General features: G+C 59.1%; 1 protein-coding gene across 14 annotated transcripts in view; it reads left to right on the top strand.

The window, feature by feature from the left end:
- The window catches only part of PTPRF (protein tyrosine phosphatase receptor type F), a 599,167-nt gene that overhangs the window by 554,139 nt on the left and 25,141 nt on the right, over window positions 1-19,887 (top strand). For 9 of the 14 annotated variants that reach the window (XM_074961921.1, XM_074961920.1, XM_074961933.1 and 6 more), the window contains 3 exons: window positions 987-1,102; window positions 4,150-4,182; window positions 7,131-7,228. In XM_074961921.1, the coding sequence (XP_074818022.1) occupies window positions 987-1,102; window positions 4,150-4,182; window positions 7,131-7,228 (247 nt within the window). The remainder of the gene's footprint in view (window positions 1-986; window positions 1,103-4,149; window positions 4,183-7,130; window positions 7,229-19,887) is intronic. The other 5 variants (XM_074961934.1, XM_074961929.1, XM_074961927.1 and 2 more) reach the window with 1 other exon arrangement.

Below are 19,887 nucleotides of genomic sequence, written 5' to 3'. Positions count from 1 at the left end.
ATCCATAGCACTTCTTGCAGTGCCAAGTTTGCCTTAAAGGTCTCCCATCCAATTACCAATCTGGTCTGTCCTTCCATAGCTAGTGAATTACACCAAGATCAGCGCCCAAGGTAGTGACATAAATACAGCATTAAGAGACAACAGTGTGTTTTATTGTCCCGTTAATACGCGCCTTGGGTGCCTTCAGCCATTCCAGACATGTATTAATGGCCCAATAAAACATACCCTGAAGAGTCTTTATGCCATTACACTATGGTTCTTGACATTTCATTTCTTTTAATACTTGGGAAAAAAAATTGACTATATCCTTCCGCTTCAGGAAATAGTTCCTAGGGAGAGTAAGAGGTAATGGGGTTTTGCTTCCTCTTCTTTGCTTCTGATAAATACATTGTACGGAATATGGCATCTCCTAAGGGCTTCCCACACACTTGCTGGGTAAGCCCCTGTCGTCCTGCAGTGTGACGTCAGAGTGCTCATCCGCGCTCTGTAGGTGGAGAACCTTAGGCCAGCGACATGGTCCCACAGAGAGGTGGTGGCACAGCTGGGTCTCAGATGCAGGAGTCCTGACTCCTCCTGGCCCCCTGCTCTGAGCACTTCCTGCCAGTCCCTCCCAGAACTGGAGAGAGCCCAGGAGTCCTGACTGCCACTCTTTTGCGCAGCCCTCGCTCCGTCCCCCCACACACACATCCAGCATGGCCCCCGGCTGCAGCCCTGGGCCAGGCAGGGAAGGCTCTTAAGTGGTTTTGCTTTCCCTTGTGACAGTGACTGGGCAGCTGATTTAGCTGCTCAGGGAGTGGCGCTCCCTGCCCCGGGAGTGCAGCAGCCGAGCTCATGGGCAGAGGCACCCATCAGTATATTCAGCCCCCCGTGTCTGCCCTGCTGGCAGGCAGCTGCCTGAGCACCAGCTGTGTGCATGGTCGCCATGCTGCTCTGTGGGACTTGCACTTCCTCACTGTGCCCCTCAATTGTGTGTTTTCCTTCCCTAGGAAAAGAGCCAATTCCCCCTCGTCAAAGGACGAGCACTCCATCGGCCTCAAGGACTCCCTGCTGGCTCACTCCTCTGACCCTGTCGAGATGAGACGCCTCAATTACCAGACCCCAGGTAGGATGCTGCTGGCAGTGCCTGCCCTCGCTGGGGTGTTCCGGAGCTCCCTCCCGCCTCCAGACACTGGGCTGAGGGGATTTCGCTCCCGACACTCTCTGAAATGTTCTGCCCCTTCCCAGCCATAGGGATAAGGCCAGTGGTCTTTGTGCAGAGTTCCCACATCTCTGCTCCGTGAGTTGACATGCTGCTCCCCCGGCCGCACAGGGCCTGGAGGGGCCCGGGAGGCAGAAGCCTGGTGTGTGTCAGGCCCTCCCACGCCCTGCTGGTTAGCGAGGCTTGTACACTGCAGGACGAGGCTGCACGGCGGCTGATCGGGGGAATTGCTGCAGTGTCCATGCTGAGGCTCTGGCAGGGAGACTTCAGGGCTCAGGGAAGCTCTGAGGATTTTCCATTCTGACCTGCCCGAGGGATGTTGGTTTGTGCGGGCGCTGACCATGTCCGAGGAGTCTCAGCCTTGCTAACAAGCAAAACAAGGGAGGATGCTGGCCTGCCGAAGATGCTGTGCTGTCAGACAGCAGCTGCGTCTGGGCAGGGCAGGCCCCTTCCCACACTGAGATCTGAAAAATGGCTCCAGAGGAGGTTACTCCTGCTCTGCTCCTGGGTGGGGAAGCGAGGGAGCTGTGAGCACAGCTCCTCCCCAGCACAGAGGGGGATGCTGCTGGGCGCCGTGCTGGCAGCCCAGAGGACGAGGGTTCGGTCACACCCAGGGAGCTTTGCGTGCAGGCGTTTGCTGTGGAGCGTCACCACGTGCCTGCGCTGTCCTGAGGTGCCTGGCATCCGTAGACAGTCTACCAGCCACTGGAGGCAGCTGCACTTTCCCGTGCAGAGACGTCTCATGCTGCTGCTTCGTAGCCCGTGTGTCTCTGAAGGCTCTGAAAGCACCAGGTCTGTCATTAGCGTGATCAGAGACCGGCACGCCCAAGCTAATTGAGCCCCTTTCAGAATAGCCCAAGTCCTCGATGCAGCAGAAGGGCCACTGGGTTGTCTGAGTGGTGGGGGCAGTTAGCAGTAAATGAGGGCACGCCCCGGTCCCTGCTGCCTTCCAGCCTGTGACTTTTCCTAGGACGGAACCTACTTCCCCTTTCTTCCTGCTGCTCCTCTGGCTACAAGCTTTTGTCTAATGGGAGGCTTTTGAAGGGAGTGTGTCCTGAGGGAACCCTGCTAGGTCTGGGCAGGGAGGGTGAGCGAGAGCTTTCTTCTTACCGCTGGCTCACAGCTCTTTGAGTCAGCCCCACTTCCCAGCTCTCCCCTTCCTCTGCCGAGAGGGGAGGTTGGACAGGGCCAGGGCTGGGGGGCTGCAGGAGGTTCAGGCTTATGTAGCTGCTAGGCAGTACTCATGCCAGGCTCGTGTTCCACATGGAGGGGAAGGATGCAGTGACAACTCTGCCATAAATAGCGGGCTGTGGGTCTCATCAGGGTATGAAATAAAGCAAATATTATGCAGCAACTTTGGAGAAGATTGTTTGTTACTGTCTTGGGAGAGGGAGGAGCAGTCAGCTAAAGGAGGAGCTGAGAGCTCACAACCAGGGCTTTGCCAGTGCACAGAGTGCAGGGCTGAGGCTGGAGCTGGGGACGGGTGAGGTGCAGCAACAGGGCCTTAGGGTGACAGTACCTGGGGGTTTGCTCAGACTGCTTGTGTGCCGGGCACGTGCTTTCCAAATCTGGTTTCCATGCACCGGCCACACTCCCCAGCGAGAAGCAGCCATGGTTGCTTGCAATTATTTGGAGCACTGGGGCTGGTTGGGATTTTGTGTAGGATCCTGTCCCCGCAGGGGCCCTGGATGCATTCATAGGCCCTACCCTTGGGCAGAGGATGTCAGATGTGCTTCTGTCACATGCTGCACAAAGGGGCAAGACCCTACACAGATCTGCACGAGAAACACATTTGGTGGGCAGAGGGGTGCAGGCCACCCCCTGCCTCCCATCCCCCATGCATCAGGACAAATGGAGCACAGATGGTAGGCGAAAGGGAAGGAAAGCCCAGTTCCCCAGAGATGGCTCTGTTCCCTTGGCTGCTGAGCCCACGTCTCCGGCGATCTGGCGCTTCCCTCCCAAGCAAAGTTTCTCTCTCACTTCCTGTCCCTCTAATGCTTCTGCTGAGTCTCGGCAGGTGGGAAGGGGGGTCTCATGGCTAGAAATGAGGGGACTGTGCTGATGAATGAAGGGGCGTTGACGGGCTCTGAGCCCAGGGGGCACAAACGGCACCTTTGCTGTCCACCATCCGAGATGCATCCCCAGCGCTGTATGGGCATGATACAAACGAGACATGTTGGAATCAGACCTGCACGGGCTGGTGGCTGATAGTCCCTTCTGGAGACCACAGAGGCTGGGAAAACCTTGTTTAATGCATAATTAATCCACCTTCCATTATTAAATATTAAGCCTTATCGCTTTAATGGTTCTTGCTCTAGACCCAGGTTATTTCACGAATTGTCAGCCTCTTTGTACTAATGTGCCATTTGGCCAGGCTGTGTCTCTGCTAAGCGATAGAATGTGTTGCAGTGGGGCCTCTGGCTGAGCCCAGCTGCTGGAGAGGACAGCGGCCAGCTGGAATTCCGAAGGCCTGACCCTGCAGCGGCAGCTAGGTTGGGCGGTGCCGTGTTCTCTGTCCACCAGGAAGAATGTGATTCTATCCCCCTCCCCAGTGCACGTCCGCTCCTTAACCTCACGCCTGCCTCCCCCGGAGGCATGGGCAGTCGTAGGGTTTGCAGCTGGATGATGGAGGGTCAGGGTGGGATGTGTGTTCTTTTCACATACTCAGAGCAGCACATTCATTTGTACCCCAGCGGCAGTAAAGTGTGCTGGTTGGGGTTAAAAACTGACTCTTCCACTGCTAGGTTATCACAGCTCCCCAGCCAGGCAGCGCGCCCGTGTGGCTTGGCTTAGTGCAGGAGGGAGCCTCCAGCTTGTCCTTGCTTTTCTGCAGCAAACTCTGCTCTTTCCTTTGCATCCTCATCTCTCTGCCTTTCCCTCTCCGAACCTCTGCGATGATTGTCTGACGGCTAATGGGATTTCTGTTCTTGCCCCGTTTTTTTTCTTTGCAGGTTCCAGTGTCCCCAGTTGCCCGAATATCTCAAGTTAGTTTTCACCCTCCTGTATTTATCTTGACACTTTGCTTTTCTTTCTCTTCCCCTTTCTCTCATCTCTGTAATTTTTGTTATGATGTCATTGAAGGTCACCCTCACTCACAGCAGATTAGAGTGGCAGTAATTTCACTTTCTAACATGATTAATGGGCCAAGACCTCCCACACAGGCCAGGTTCTGGTGCTATTTGCGTCATACTCCAGCAGTTCAGCACAGCACAAAAGCAGTCTGGGGGCTACAAGGCTTTTGGCCTTGAGGATCTCACTAAAATAATCCCAGCTGATTAGCAAACAACTGTTTCTCTTCAGAGCTGCATTCCAGTCCAGCTCATGCAGCCCAATCTGCTGTGTCCCTTGGCAGATTGCTGGGCACAGCTGGGCATGGGGCGCTCTGCAGCTGTGAAGTTCAGTCTCAGGTGTGGGCAGGACAACAGACATTTCCTTAGAGGCGGCCAGTTAAACCCCCTAAAAGGACAAATTGAAGGGCCTTCTGTGGCCCAGGGGTTGAACACACTCTCCTTTCGCCTTGGATGGACCAGCTTCCAGTGTGCCTCTGGCCACCGGTGAAATACAGCAGAGGGGACAGGTTCTCTGCATGCTGAGGGACTGTTGTCAGGGCTTGTCTACACATGGAGTTATTCCGGAATAGTTGCTCCACTTTAAATCCACACCCTGCATTAATCCAGAATAACTTGGGTGCGTACACAGCCCTCAGCCTTCAAATCACCACACAGCTGGCCCAGACCACAGGGCCTGGCCAAGAAGCAAGCGCAGAGCAGTGTAGGAGCAGAGCTGTGTGAGTAGCTAGGAGTCTCTGTCTCTTGTGAGCCTCAGACTGAGTTCACCCCCAAATAACTGTAAAGGTCTGTCTCACTGGTGCTGGGGAGCCAAGTACGTGAGCAAGAGCTGGGAATGGCACCCCCTGGCCAGTACTAAGGGCTTTGCAGCCTGCGGTCCTGTCGGGATTAGTGGGGATCTCTGGCCTCCCCCATCAAGGGCCTGCCGGAGCGTTCTCAGCACTTCTCTGGTCTCCACTCTGCCTCTACAGAGGCCTTCCTGGAAACGCATGTTGAAGTCAAGGAGCTGTGCAGAGCAGAGCTCTCCAGACCCCTCCCCCTGGCATATGTGGGTGCTGTTCGGGAGCCACTGTGCTGGGGAAGGTGTTGCGCCCCTCCCCCAGGGCTGCTCCTGGAGCTCAAGTGCTCCCAGCCTGCTGCAGCATGGCCCTGACCAGCTAACGGGGAATCCCACACGGCAGGGAGCAGCTGCAGCTGTGGTGTGAGCTGTGGTCCCATGGCTCTGCCATGCTGAGGCAGGTACTGCACTGGATTGACACACAGCACACATCTTCCAGCCTGTGTCCCCCTCCCTGCCAGCTCTCCTACATGCCCATTACTCGCACAGCTGCTCCCTGGTGCCCTGGCGCAGCGCATGGACGGCTCGGGGCTACGGAGCACTGATCTGTGCCCTCTGCCGGGTGGGGCAGTGGCCTCAGTGTGGAGACCAACAGCAAGTCACTGGTGAGATGACCCTAATGCCACGGCAGAGGGACCTACCTTGCCCCAGGTCGGTTGTCGGGCAGTGCTCTGTGCCATGGCGGGGGTGGTGCTCGCGGCACTCGGTGGAGGGAGGGCGCACGTGTGGGGTGGACTCCGAGCACTGTGCAATTCCCTTTCTACGGTGGTGACAGGCCCTCGTGGCTGGGAGAGTTGGTGGTTTCCCCAGTGGCTGCGTTGCAATGTGCAGTGACGCTTGCGCGTTGTCACCTGGTGGCTTGGCGCTGCTGGACGGATGCTCCTGCTGGGCTGCTGCAGTAGCCCGTCGCTGCCAGCCAGGGTGCCCCGAGGCTGCCGAGCTCCGTCGGAAGGCTCCTGGCTGGGCTCCAGCCCGCCTCCCTGCTTGCGTACCAACAGCATCGCCCATTAATCATCGTTAACCACGTGGGGTTTCTGGGAAACCCACAGAGCAGCCCGCGGTGCCACAAGCCCTGAGAACTTGGCTGAGCTGTTTTCCAGCCACGTTCCTGCCAGTTTGTCAGTTCAGGATCAGGGCAAAGGGTCCTTCGGGGCCTGGGCGGTAAACCCCAAATGCTGTAATAAGGCTCTCTCCTCTGATCTCTGTCCTGACCCCGTGTGATACAGCCCATCCCTCCTGGGGCTCTGCGCTCCTCACCAGGGACAGGCGCCAGCCAGCCGGACCTCCCAGCAGGGCCATGTGCCATCAACGCTCAAACACACTGGCCATGGGGACTTGAGAGACACAGGCCAGCTCCCTACAGGGCCTCCAGCTCCTGCCAGCCTGCCTGGCACAGCCGCAACGCGGTGGAGGCAGTCAGGCCAGTGAGTGGGAGCCCTGAGGTCCGTAGGGGCCCAGGCCTGGCACCCAGCTATGCAGAGGAGGTGCCTGCGATACACCCAGAGCTCTCACTCACAGCTGCTGGTTTGAAATGTGAGGGCGCAGGCCTGGGGCCGGGAATCGTGCTGCCCTGCTCGGGCCCCTGGGAGCATCGGTGGGTAAATAGCAACTGGTGTGCATGCCCCTTCGGCTGCCACGAAGACTAGCCAAAGCAGGGGCTCAATCGTTAGGGGTAAGTCCTGAGACCACCCCTCCCCCAGGGGAAGCTAGCGCTCTTGAGAATCAGTGTGTTCAACCTCAGCCTGTGCGGGAGCCCCGGCAGAGCATTACCACCCTCCTCGGCCTGTGAGCGGAGCGGGGCTTCCCCTCTGCACGGCCAGGCCCTGTGCCCACGTCTGAGCATGCTCACCTGGCCATGACCATCCTGCACATCCCGTCTGTTCTGTCCCCCGCACAGCATGCCGCGGGCCATCCATCCCGCCCAGCGCGTCCCATAGTCACTGCCCGCCTCCGGTGTGCTGCCGTCGCGCGCTCCTGCCTGGCGCGGAGCAGTAACTCTGCCCTCCCCCTCTCTTCGGCCTGCCAGGTATGCGAGACCACCCGCCGATCCCGGTGACGGATCTCGCTGACAACATCGACAGGCTGAAGGCCAACGACGGGCTGAGGTTCTCCCAGGAGTACGAGGTGAGCTGCAGAGAGGGAGACAGGCGTGCATGTGTTCCTGGGAGACCGACCCGAGAGCCGTGCGCAGCAGGGAGGGGCCGGTCCGTGGGCAGCATCCCCCAGAGGAGGCAGCATTGAGCTTGGCGGCTCTCTATGCTGCTCCCATGGGTGACTGGGCTGTAATGATGGGGCCCTACCCCTGGGGAGGTGGCCTTGGGCAGCAGAGCGCTTGCTGGCCCTGGTGGTGCCAGGAGCGTAATCTGGCTCAGCCCAGTTACGTACACAGGGAGTGCGAGAGCAGAGCGGTTCCTGGCTCTCAGCACCTCGCCCGGTGCTGGGCTTGCGCTGAGCTTGTTTGTTCTGTTTGATCCAGGCCTATCCTGGGCACTCGCTCTGCAAGCTGCGCCCTGCAGCTCTGCCAAGGCACGTCAGGCCAAACCTCCGGCTCCCTCCACGCTCACAGCTTCCCTGTGCACCCCCTTTCCAGACTAGGTCCCCCCCCTCCCCCCGCCACGCACCTCATCTTCAGCTCCCCGGCTGCTTCCCTCGTCACACGGCGTAGCTGTCCCGAAGCGCCCAGGCCTGATCTGCAGCACCCCGGTGTCCCACATCTGTCACGACACTAAACACCCTGCTCTGCTGATACCCCTTGGTCCCTCCCTAAGTCTCCATGCCCCCCCACCCAGTGATGAGCTGCCAAAATCTTAACAACCGGTTCCCTCCTCACCCCATGAGGGGGTCGTGGCCCACCCCCGCCCCCCCAGGGACTCCTGCCCCATCCAACCCCCTGCATTCCTTGACGCCCGCCCCCCCGCCCCATCCACCCCCCTCCCCTGTCCCCTGACTGCCCCCAGAACCGGGCAGGAGGGTCTCGTGGGCCACCATAGTGGGTGCCCACCCCGCCCCTAAGAGCCAGAGGGACCTGCTGGGGGGCGAGGTGCGGAGTCCCGGTGGTGCTTACCTGGGACAGCTCCCAGGAAGCATCTGGCAGGTCTGTCCGGCTCCTAGGGGCGGGGGAGCGTAGCTGGGGGGGGGAGCAGGAGGAGCAGCTGGTCCCCCCACTGATCACATCAAAAGTGGCACCTCAGGCTCCAACTCCGGGGGTGCTCCAGGGCTGGAGCACCCACGGGGAAAATTTGGTGGGTGCAGAGCCCCCAACAGCAGCTCCCCACCCCGCACCCGGCCCCAGCTCACCTCCGCTCCGCCTCCTCCCCTGAACGTGCTGCCCCGCTCTGCTTCTCCCCCCGCACACACCCACCCAGCACTCTGCTTCTCCGCCCCCTCCCCCGGCTTCCCAGGCATCAGCTGTTCAGGCGGGAAGCCGGGGAGGGCTGAGAAGCAGGCGTCCCCCCGTCCCCGCCCGGGTTACCTGCTGCGGCGCGGGCGGCCCTCCTCGCGCCCCCCAGCTCCCCTCCGCTCCGCCTCCACCTCCCTCGGCCTGAGTGCGAAGCCGCCCCCTGCTGCTCAGCCCTCCCCGGCTTCCCGCGCAAACAGCTGATTTGCGGGAAGCCGGGGCAGGGGGCGGAGAAGCAGAGCAGGGCGGTGCATTCAGGGGTGGAGGCGGAGTGGAGATGAGCTGGGGCCGGGGCCAGGGCAGGGCAGGGAGCTGCCGGTGGGTGCTCTGCACCCATCAAATTTTCCTCATGGGTGCTCCAGTCCCGGAGCCCCCACAGAGTCGGCGCCTAAGGCGCCACTTTAGGCCGGTTGTTAAATTTAGAAGCCCTGTTAGAACCGGTTGTCCCACAAAAGGGCTTCTAAATTTAACAAGCGATTCTAGCAAACCGGTGCGAACCGGCTCCAGCTCACCACTGCCCCCATCCCCCCACTCTGTGGATACCGCTCTGGCCCCCCACTGTGCTGTTACCCCCCCTCAGTCCCCCCCACTCTTCTGATTCACTTCGGTCCTGCCCCGCCCCACCCCCCGCTCTGCTGATACCCTCCCTGGGCCCCCCACCCTTCCTGCTCTGTGGATACCCCTCGGTCCTGCCCTGGGTCCCCATCCACTGCTCTGCAGATACTCTTAGGTCTCGCCCTGGGCCCCCCCCCAATCCCCACTCTGCGGATACCCCTTGGTCCCGACCTGCAACCTTCTCCCCACTGTTTAATTCCTGCAGTCCTTCCCGCACCACATCCCAGACCGCTGCTGCTGCTCCAGAACCCAAACTGTTCTCACTCGTGGTTGGGCTCCCCTGCCACCTCTCCCCTGTTTCCTGAGGAGCCTGCCAAGCCGGGTGTCGGGGGGTTAGTGAGCACTCGAGTTGCTGCGTCTGTCCCTGGCATGCTCCAGCCCTGCTCCCGCTGAAGCCATTGGCCAGACTGGCCGATCAGTCTGAAAAGTTCTCATTTGGGGAGAAGTTCCCACGCAGCCATTAGAGCCGCAGTGGCAGTCGAAATGTTTTCCTCGGCTTGCATGCATCCCTAGAGGAGCAACTTCCGCTGTGTGAGGCATAACTCATAAATTATCCTCCCTCCCAGTTTTAAGTGGGGCTAGATTGGGAACGAGTCCTGTGCATGTGTGATTGCTGCTGTTGGAATTGTTATCTGCCTCTGCCTGGGGCCTCCCCCTGCTGGAGTCTATCTCCATGGACTTATGCGATGGGATCAGGACGTTTCCCCACAAGATACGATGATACATGCTGGAAAGGAAGTGAGCAAGGTGAGGGACAAGTGGCAGCCCGCTGGAGAGGGTTGTGTGATGGAGGACTCTGAGGAGACTGGGCATATCGGCCGAGTAGCTGCCACTCCACGCACAGCTCTCCTGATCCAGGGAGAGGCCTTGTTAATGCCGCTAGCTTGCAGTGCAGTGAGCGTGCGCTGAAATGCCATACCCCCATTTTGTGCGTCTGTGTGTGCCGTGAGCACGGCGACCCTGTGCACGCTCCAACCTGCCTGCCTCATTCTTTTGTATGAATCCAATTGAAATTTAAAGCAAAACTCTCGGATCTGCTGTAACCTGATTCTATCTTTTCTGTATCCCAGGAGAGGCCTGTGAGTGCTCTGGGTAGCTGCCTGTGAGAGTTGTCTTTGCCATTCAGAGCCTGCCACACAATAGCAAGCTCTTGAACTGGTTCAGAAAATTAGCATTAAGTACATTCCCTTAACCATTTCCCTGTGCTGCTCTCTTCTCATTCTCCCTTTGTAGAATATCATGGCTGGTTGAGAGCACCAATCAGTTGTACTTTCCACGCTGACAGGTTTCAGAGTAGCAGCCGTGTTAGTCTGTATTCGCAAAAAGAACAGGAGGACTTGTGGCACCTTAGAGACTAACACATTTATTTGAGCATAAGCTTTCGTGAGCATCCAATGAAGTGAGCTGTAGCTCACGAAAGCTTATGCTCAAATAAATTGGTTAGTCTCTAAGGTGCCACAAGTCCTCCTTTTCTTTTTCCATGCTGAATAGCTATTAAATAGCTGATTGTTGCGTGTAATGCCTTCCCATGGACTCCGCCACATTGGACTCCAGATTCGGGTGGAATGACTGACCGCAGCACGCTCATAAGGCAACGATGCTAGGGTGGGCTGGAGTAGGTGTGCACCAGGTGCCCAGGGTCACTAGTGAAAATGGGGTTTGGCTGATGGTCACACACTCCTGGGTCGGGATCTAGGAGTGGAATTAGCCAGGGAGCCTGGCGCTCCGGGCTGGTCGTCCTGGGGCGCTCGGAAGGGAACTGCCCAGTGGGTGTGGAAATAGTACAGGGAGCGCTGGGGCAGTGTGCTGCAGCCTGGATGAGCTTGTGCACAATGCTGCTCTCTGTAGAGTCGTAAGCACTGGCCTCCAGTGCCCGCTGCCCCGACTTCGTCCAGCTCCGCCAGCCGCCCCTTTTCCTGGGGACTCAGCTCAGTGAGAGAGCAGACTCAAGCGCTTAATCTCTGCGCCCGGGGCTGGGTGCAGGCCAGTGCCACTGGCCCGGCCTGGGGAGCAGTGCAGCGGGGTGAACCGGAGGCCCTTCTACTGTCTGTTTTAGGAAGAGCCATAGTTTGTGTTTTCCCATAGAAAGCCAACAGCCTCACGTCTCTGTGTGGCGTGCGGGGCTCTCGTAAAGGGAGCGTATTCCAGGCACAACAAGCAGCCCAGACGCAGAGCAGATCTTTCACAGCCCGTCAGCCCCTGAGCAGAACTGCCCGGAGTGAGCTGTGTTGGAGGGGGCAGTAACCTGGGCGTGCTCGGGGCCTGGGCATGGGGCTCCAGGACAAATCCGGGAACCCCAGCGCCTGCCCTGGGCGCGGGGGAGGAGCTCGCTCCCAGAGGCTGCAGCCAGGTCGGAGCCAGAAGGGTTCACCCTGGAACCGGAGCGGGCAGGGTTAATGTACAGCCGGAGCCGGAGCAGCCTGCGGCCGGGGCCGGTGGGGCAAGCAGAGCACTCAGGGCCTGGCAGCAGCTCTCCCCAGCGTGTCATTGGCAGCGTCCAGTGAGAGTCCGAGTGATTTACGGCCTGGGGTTAATGGAATTAAACAAGGGCAAGGGAGGCTCAGCCGGTTAATTATTTATCTCAGGCTGGATGGGTTTGTGCTGAGGCTGTGTTAGAGCTCCCCCTGTTGGACACCTGTCTGCACTGCAGCCACGAGGTGCCCGTCAGTGTGTTACTCCGGGCCGGCTCCAGCCCCGATGGGGATCATTGTGTCGCGTGGTTCCCGCCCCTGGTGCTGTGTGGCACACACTGCTCAGACACCGGGGCGTTGGGCATTGCTGCCCCCCTCACTGACGGGCACGAGGCCTGCCCAGATGGAGCCACTCGGGCCTTTTGTTCTCCCCAGTTCTGGGCTGTGTCACACGGAGATCTTAAGATGGGCAGGGGCCTGGCACCACGGCTGCACCATGTACCAAGGTGACAGGAGAGCAGGCAGAGGCCACCTTCCCCATTCTAGAGAACAGCCTTAGTCAGGTCCCGCCCCGCCTGACCCCTCTAGCTTGGGAGCCCGGCGCTGGCCCGGTCCCGCCCTGCCCTGCCCTTCTGGCTAGAGAGCCCGGCGCTGGCCCAGTCCCGCCCTGCCCCTCTGGCTAGGGAGCCCGGTCCCGCCCCGCCCCTCTGGCGAGGGAGCCCGGCGCTGGCCCGGTCCCGCCCCGCCCCTCTGGCTAGGGAGCCCGGTCCCGCCCCGCCCCTCTGGCGAGGGAGCCCGGCGCTGGCCCGGTCCCGCCCCGCCCCTCTGGCTAGAGTGCCCGGCGCTGGCCCGGTCCCGCCCCGCCCCTCTGGCTAGGGAGCCCGGCGCTGGCCCGGTCCCGCCCCGCCCTCTGGCTAGGGAGCTGCGCCCTGGCCCGGTCCCACCCCTGGCCCGGTCCCCGCTGTCCGTGTGACTCTGCCTGTGCTGGAGAGCTGGGGCTGAGGGGCAGGAGAGCTGCAGGAATATGGCGGAAGGGCCAGTTACTGAGAGGAAACAGCCTTGGAAAGTGAGTGGGTCCGTACATGACGGGCCCTTCGTGGCCTAGCGCAAGGGAGCGGTGGTTTCTGCTGTGGCTGTCCCCTGTCACTTGCAGCCCTTGGGGCTGTTGAGGGTGTTTCTGTAGCCCGTGCTGGCGGGAGGCTTCTTGCGGGCAGGGGTAGTGTTAGGTTCCCAGGGCTCTGGAGTGTCCTGCTGGGGATGCTCTCGAGTCTCCCCGGCCAGTCGGCTCTACGCTGGTAGGTTGGCTCCGTTAGTATGTCCAGGCAGCTCCGTCTGTAGGGCCTCTACTCAACCACCTCTTCTCCTGGAAGGCCCAACTGCCCAGGCAAGAGACGCGCGGGTTCCCCGGAGGTGCCAGCCCTGTGCTCGCGGGAGGGACAGCGAGCGCTGCCGCGGGGACGCACTGGAGTCATAGCAGCCATGGCCACCTCCGAAGTCGGGCTGACGGCAGTGCACGAGGGCTGCTAGACTGGGCTGGAGACTGGGCATGTTCTCCCCAGCTGAGCTCTACGGGTGAGTGGAGGGGTCAGCATCTCGTGCACCCCGAAGTAAAGCTCCTTCAGATGCCATTTCCAGCCGAGCAGCCGACTTCTCGAGCGTTCATCCGCCTTGAGGAGGTGCCAGGCCCATCCCAGGTCACCCAGCAGGCCAGTAGCAGAGCTGGGACCAGGCCCAGGAATCCTGGCTCTCAGGCCGGCCCTGCCCTGTGAAATGTTATCCAACAGCTGTGCCGCGGAGTGCCCGGAGAGTGCTGAAGCCTGGGAGCTGTGTCATTGGGCCCCAGACCCCCGGCTCCTTCTAATTCCCCCCTCAACAGGAGTGTTAACACGCTGTCCTGTGAACTGCGGGGTCCTGCCCCCTCCACCCCCCCCCGAGGGGGAAAGGGGAGGGCAGGCACCAAGAGCTGGAGGGAGAAGTAGGGTTGAGGGAGACCTTCAGCACAACAGGCTCTGCACCCTGATCCCCCATCCCAGTACAGGCAGCCCTGGCCGCTTGTCTGCACCCGGGCCCCAGGCCTCGCTCCGCATCACTCCTCTGGCAGTATGGCTAGGGGCTGCCCCAGCAGGGTAAGTAATGAGCTGTGACCCTTGGGTCCCAGAGCGGTGCAGGGTAAACCTTGTCCTGGGTTTAATTTGCTTGTACTAATGTGCAGTTGCTGGCAGGCATTCGGCGCGTGCATTCCAGGAATGTGACTAATAAGGTGAAAGCTTTGCCAGCGATTGATTCAGGAGCACGTTATCTCCCCATTTAAGACATCGTGTAGATTGACAGCGGTCAATGGCTGCGCTAATCTGGCTGCTGTCACAGGAGGCTTGGAAGTGCTGATGGCTGGTGGCAGGGCTGGGCAGGTCCATGAGATCCCCGGGGCCAGGCCTGTCTCTAACAAAGCAAGCTCCCAAGTGGCTTCTCTGGTATGAACCTGCAAGGCTTAAAGAGCTGGTAGGTGACTCTGCTGGTTCTTGTGTGTGCGCCCAGGTGCCGTGCAGCACCCAGGTTCTCGTCAGGGCAGGTCTGCTTTCCCCTGATTTTGTACATGGCTGCTGATGAGCAGGGAGGACCGTAATCATCTGCTAAGGAGCTTTGTGATCATTGCTCCTACAGCCCTCAGGGGAATGGGCTCAGCTCCTCAACTCGTGTATGAGCAGAGGGGACAGGCAGCGACTGATCTCCCTGGCTAAGACGTGTAGACTGTGGTCCAGGCACCTACCATTGATTCCTTCAGGGACCTGCGGCAGGATGTTCTGCTCCCGGCTTTCCAGTTCCCCGCACTGTAAAGAAAACTTGGGCGCATTAGCCACATTTGTGAAGTGCTTTTGGTTCTGCTGAGGAAGACACGTTTCCCACTGGAGCTTCTGCTGCCTGGAACAGCCTCTGCGTCTGCACATTATCTCTGCAGGCTCCCGCCCTCCTTCCCATGTGCCGAGTCCTGAGGCTGTAATAACCCATATGCTCATAACGAGGAGCTTGTCTGATGTGCTGCTGCTTACTTCGGGCTGGGAGCGACTAGAGGCTCGTTCACTGGTAGTTTAAAAACCTGGGACAGTTTCAAGCTTTTCCTGGAGTCGTTAAGTTTTGGACCCTCCCATCGCTTGACACCACTCGGCTTTACTTGGTGAAGGAGCAGAGGGAAGAGAAGCGTTGTGGAGTTTGTATGGTGGTGGGGACCCACTGGCTTCATTGAGCTGCTGCGTGAAGAGGGGGGTCCCCTCCCCAGGACTAGGAGCAGGCCGCCAGGCAGGAATGAAGCCGTATTACTACCGCATACTGGACCTGTGTGGCCCCTCCCGGGTGGGGCTGGCCAGCCCAGAGCTCTGTGGAATGGGCTTCAGCTGTGTTCCCAGCAACTGCCCGTTTGTTTACTCCTTTGCTTGCCTTCCAGGGGGGCCAGGTGCACATTAATTCATCACCAGAGCTCAAATTAAATCATTTTACTTCTAAATGAGTCACTCATTTGCAGGAGTATTTAATTAGAGCCTCTTCACACCCAGGTGCTCCATTACTCCTGCCTTCTCACCTGTTCGCCCACCGAGGGGCTGCTGGTGATTAGACTGTTTTTGCACATTCTCGCTGCACAGCAAAACAATTACCCTAATGGGAGTGCCTCAGAGCCGCTCTTCACAACTGGGGCGCTTTGCAGCCAAGTCCATCTGGAGAAATGATCCTTCCCCTCGCTGCATTCAGACTCGGCCTGCGAACTGCTCCCATCCCACCGTGGAGCCGGGCAGCCGTGGATCATCTTCCTTCCTGAGAGCGCAACTCCAGCAGGAGCCTGTGACCCGCAACCCCCGCTGTGGGGTGCATGCTCGCCCGGGGCTGGGAGGGATGCAGGTTTGTGGGGCCCTGCCCCTGCTGTGGGGCAAGCACTCTCCTGCGCTGGGAGGGGTTTGTGACCCCCAGCCCCTGCCATGAGGCAAGCGCTCGCCTGCAGCTGGGAGGGGTGAAGGTTTGGGATGCTTCTCCCTGGTGGAAAGCGCTGCGTTGCCAGCTCTGTGCTCTGCCGTCGGGGCACCTGCGTGGCCGGCCTCGCCTGCCCAGACAGTTACCAGCTCTGCAAGGAGAAAGTGGCTGTGCAGAGCCAGGAGGGAGGCTAAAGTTCAGGACAGGGAATGCTGTCTCCTCTGCCATGAGCACGGGAAGGCCGGGCCCAGCTGCCGGAGGGGAAGGACAGAGCTGTGTTGGTGTGAGCACAGGAAGCCGGGAGATGTGTGTGTCTGCTGGACTGCCCCAAGATGAAGACATTCAGTTAGCTGCGGTGAAGCTGTAACACCGTTGCACACCAGGATTCGCTGGCTAGTGCCCCGAGCAATGCCGTTAGCCCTTCCACGGCTAGCTGTACGGCTCGGTGGCTAGCAGCTGCCAGTGGGACCCCTGCAGTCTGGACACTGAGGTGCTGCTTGTGCTGAGCAAGGGATCGATCTGGGGACACGCGTGAGGGAGACACCAAGGCTGAAAAGGGCCCTCCTGTGGTGCCATCACACCAGGCCTGGGCCTGTCTGTCCTGCAGTTCTCCCACCCTGCTGCCCACATGGCAGGGGCCGGCGCCAGCCCTCTTGGCTGTGTGGTAAGGGCAGTGCCCGGGCATTCATAGCCCATAGGGTGCCAGGCCCAAAGGGACCAGATCACCCAGTCTGACCTGTAGACATGGGTCATTAAACGTTACCCAGTGACCCCTGATCCAGGTAACTTGCCGTTGGCCAAAGGCGGCCAGTCTGGATCTGAAGCTGTCGGGAGGGAGTTTGTTCCAGTGGCTGATCGCCCTCATGGCTAGAAACGCTGGCTGACTTTCTGCTAATGATGTGTATGTAACATTGGTTGGCTGACCCGGGGGGCGGGGGGGCAGGGTCAGTGCTGAGATCAGGCCCCCTTACTGACAGATCTATTTACCATCTGCCTGGCCTCCCTCCTTCCTTCTCCCACACCCTCCTCGTGGCAGCTGAGCTGCCCGTGAATCCTTTAGCCCAGCGCTTCTCAAGCTATCTGATGTGGGGGACCGGCCATTTTATTTTCCAATGTGCGCGCAGACTGGCAGCCGATGGCTCACGGACCGGCACCGGTCCACGGACTACCACTTCGAGTAGCACTGCTCTAGCCTCTAGCCAGGAGGCTGGTGACCTAGGGCTGTAAACTCCCAACTGGCCTGTGCAGGCCCCGTGGCACCTGTACCCCTTTCCCCGCGGACTGGAACGCTGGTCTGCTCTCTCTGCATCCTGACACGTGCCCCCTCCCTTCCTACAGCGGGGCTCGTGGCTTGGGCTAGCGATCAGCCCTCAGCAGCAAGCTTGGCTGGGACCCTGCAGAGCCAGAACGGTCCAGCTGATCTGGAAGTGCCCTCCAGGACGCAGCTGGCGCCTGGGGTTGGGCAGGGAGGGGACAGCCCGCCCCGCTCCGCCCCTCTCCGGGCCCTGCAGAGCAGGCCGTAGCTGGACTACACCTGGCCAGTGCCTGTGTCAGCCCCGATGGATGCGGGGCTTCTTCACCTGGAGGATAGGCCACGGTCCTATGAGGGGTGTGCTGCCCCACCCTGCTGGCCCCTCCGCCCGGCATCCTCGCCCCACTTGCCCCGCCCTGCCCCCCTCCTGCTGGGCCCTCCCCTCCGCCCGGCATCCTTGCCCCGCCCTCCCCTCCGCCCGGCATCCTCGCCCCGCCCTGCCCCCCTCCTGCTGGGCCCTCCCCTCCGCCCGGCATCCTCACCCCGCCCTGCCCCACCCTGCTGGGCATCCTCACCCTGGGACAGTGCTAAGTGAGGCTGGCCTTGTAACAGCGTCCCTTGGTCCCTGGCAGTTTCGCTGGAGAGAGGTTTTAGAGACGGCTGGACAGTCTCTGCGGGAGTCACGGGCCTTTGGAGCAAAGGCACGGGCAGAAGCTGCTGCTGCTGCTGCGGCTGAAGTTGGATCCCGTTTCCTCGCCGGCAGAACCAGGCGAACACACCCAAGGGGGGAGAGAAAAGAGCAGCAGAGAGAGAGGCTGCAGCATCTGTCCCTCACTTGCGCCCACCCCCACCCCCACCCCAAGGTGGAGAAACACAGGCCCAGCCACTCCAAGACCTGGCAGACTCGTACCAGCTCTGGGCTGTTCAGGGCACTGCTTCTAGCTGCCTCTGGCTGGCTGCGGGCTCATAGCCGTGGTGCACAATGCACAGCCTTGGACGGCTAAGCCAGACTCGTGTTCGACAGAAGGAACCCGGAAAAGGCACATGTGGGAGAGAGGGGTGGTGACACAGTCCCAGGTAGTATTCGGGATGTGGCTGGAGCCAGTGGAGGTAACTGTATCGTCTGGCTCCTTCTCTCTGGCCTGGGCTGGCCAGGACATCACTCAGGATTAGGGTGAAGGAGGCCCAGGGTCCCAGCAGATGGTGGGGTGACAGCTGTGATGGTGAACCTCATTCTAGTAGCCAGTTTTTCTTCGCGAAGGACCACAGAAAGCAGGGGTGGGTGCACCGGCTCATCCTGTCTGTATTTTTTCCACCAATTAGGCCTAGTTTCTGACGCACCAATTTTGGTTCACTGATTCTCCTTTCATGCTGGTCTTGCTACCCAGCATGATCTTAACACAGTGCTTGAGTTCTGTCAGGAGGCTGTTTTGTTTAGTCTAATTCAGCCGTTGTCTCCCTTTCCCATCTTTTCCCATCAACGTTTGCTTTTGCTGGTTATCATGACCCTTCTATGAATTTTTGCTCACTTCTTAGCGTTAAACTTGTAATTAGGGTAAATCTGTAGTCCCAATTATCACAACAGTACATGTCCTGTCCCACCCCCTGCCTTGCCCCGCCCCAGGCCCTCTCCTGCCCTGCCCTGCTTTTGCTTGACTTTAGCAAAGCTTTTGACACTGTCTCCCACAGTATTCTTGTCAGCAAGTTAAAGAAGTATGGGCTGGATGAATGTACTATAAGGTGGGTAGAAAGTTGGCTAGATTGTCGGGCTCAACGGGTAGTGATCAATGGCTCCATGTCTAGTTGGCAGCCGGTGTCAAGTGGAGTGCCCCAGGGGTCGGTCCTGGGGCCGGTTTTGTTCAATATCTTCATAAATGATCTGGAGGATGGTGTGGATTGCGCTCTTAGCAAATTTGCGGATGATACTAAACTGGGAGGAGTGGTAGATACGTTGGAGGGCAGAGATAGGATACAGAGGGACCTGGACAAATTGGAGGATTGGGCCAAAAGAAACCTGATGAGGTTCAATAAGGATAAATGCAGGGTCCTGCACTTAGGACAGAAGAACCCAATGCACAGCTACAGACTAGGGACCAAATGGCTAGGCAGCAGTTCTGCGGAAAAGGACCTAGGGGTTACAGTGGACGAGAAGCTGGATATGAGTCAGCAGTGTGCCCTTGTTGCCAAGAAGGCCAATGGCATTTTGGGATGTATAAGTAGGGGCATAGCGAGCAGATCGAGGGACGTGATCGTTCCCCTCTATTCGACACTGGTGAGGCCTCATCTGGAGTACTGTGTCGAGTTTTGGGCCCCACACTACAAGAAGGATGTGGATAAATTGGAGAGAGTCCAGCGAAGGGCAACAAAAATGATTAGGGGTCTGGAACACATGACTTATGAGGAGAGGCTGAGGGAACTGGGATTGTTTAGTCTGCAGAAGAGAAGAATGAGGGGGGATTTGATAGCTGCTTTCAACTACCTGAGAGGTGGTTCCAAAGAGGATGGATCTAGACTGTTCTCAGTGGTAGCGGATGACAGACAAGGAGTAATGGTCTCAAGTTGCAGTGGGGGAGGTTTAGATTGGATATTAGGAAAAACTTTTTCACTAAGAGGGTGGTGAAACACTGGAATGCGTTACCTAGGGAGGTGGTAGAATCTCCTTCCTTAGAGGTTTTTAAGGTCAGGCTTGACAAAGCCCTGGCTGGGATGATTTAATTGGGGATTGGTCCTTCTTTGAGCAGGGGGTTGGACTAGATGACCTCCTGAGGTCCCTTCCAACCCTGATATTCTATGATTCTATGATCTCCTTGTCCTCTGCCCTATGGGGCCCTTTCAGTAACATGGCCTTCAGTTTGGCTCTCGGGGCTTCGGAGCCTGGCTTGGCTCTCAGATTGCCAGACCTGAGCTGCAGCGAGCAGCCTCGACCCGCAGCGAGCAGCCTCGACCCGCATGCCACAGCAGAGGGCAAAGAACATTTCAAAAGGAAACGTGATGAAATTCTCCATTGTGCAACGTGAAATCCGATGATGTGAGACACGAGCAGCCCCAGTCGGGAGCTGTGGAACAAGCCAGTGGCCAGCGTTAGCACAGAGATGTGTGGACACCCAGTGGAATACCCGGCTAAACGTTCAGCCAGGAGCCAGGTGCTGGC

Source organism: Natator depressus, chromosome 8 (genome assembly GCF_965152275.1).
Source record: "Natator depressus isolate rNatDep1 chromosome 8, rNatDep2.hap1, whole genome shotgun sequence".
Classification (NCBI taxonomy): domain Eukaryota; kingdom Metazoa; phylum Chordata; order Testudines; family Cheloniidae; genus Natator; species Natator depressus.
The sequence above is the reverse complement of the archived record's forward strand: the minus strand, read 5'-3'. Positions and strand labels throughout refer to the sequence as shown.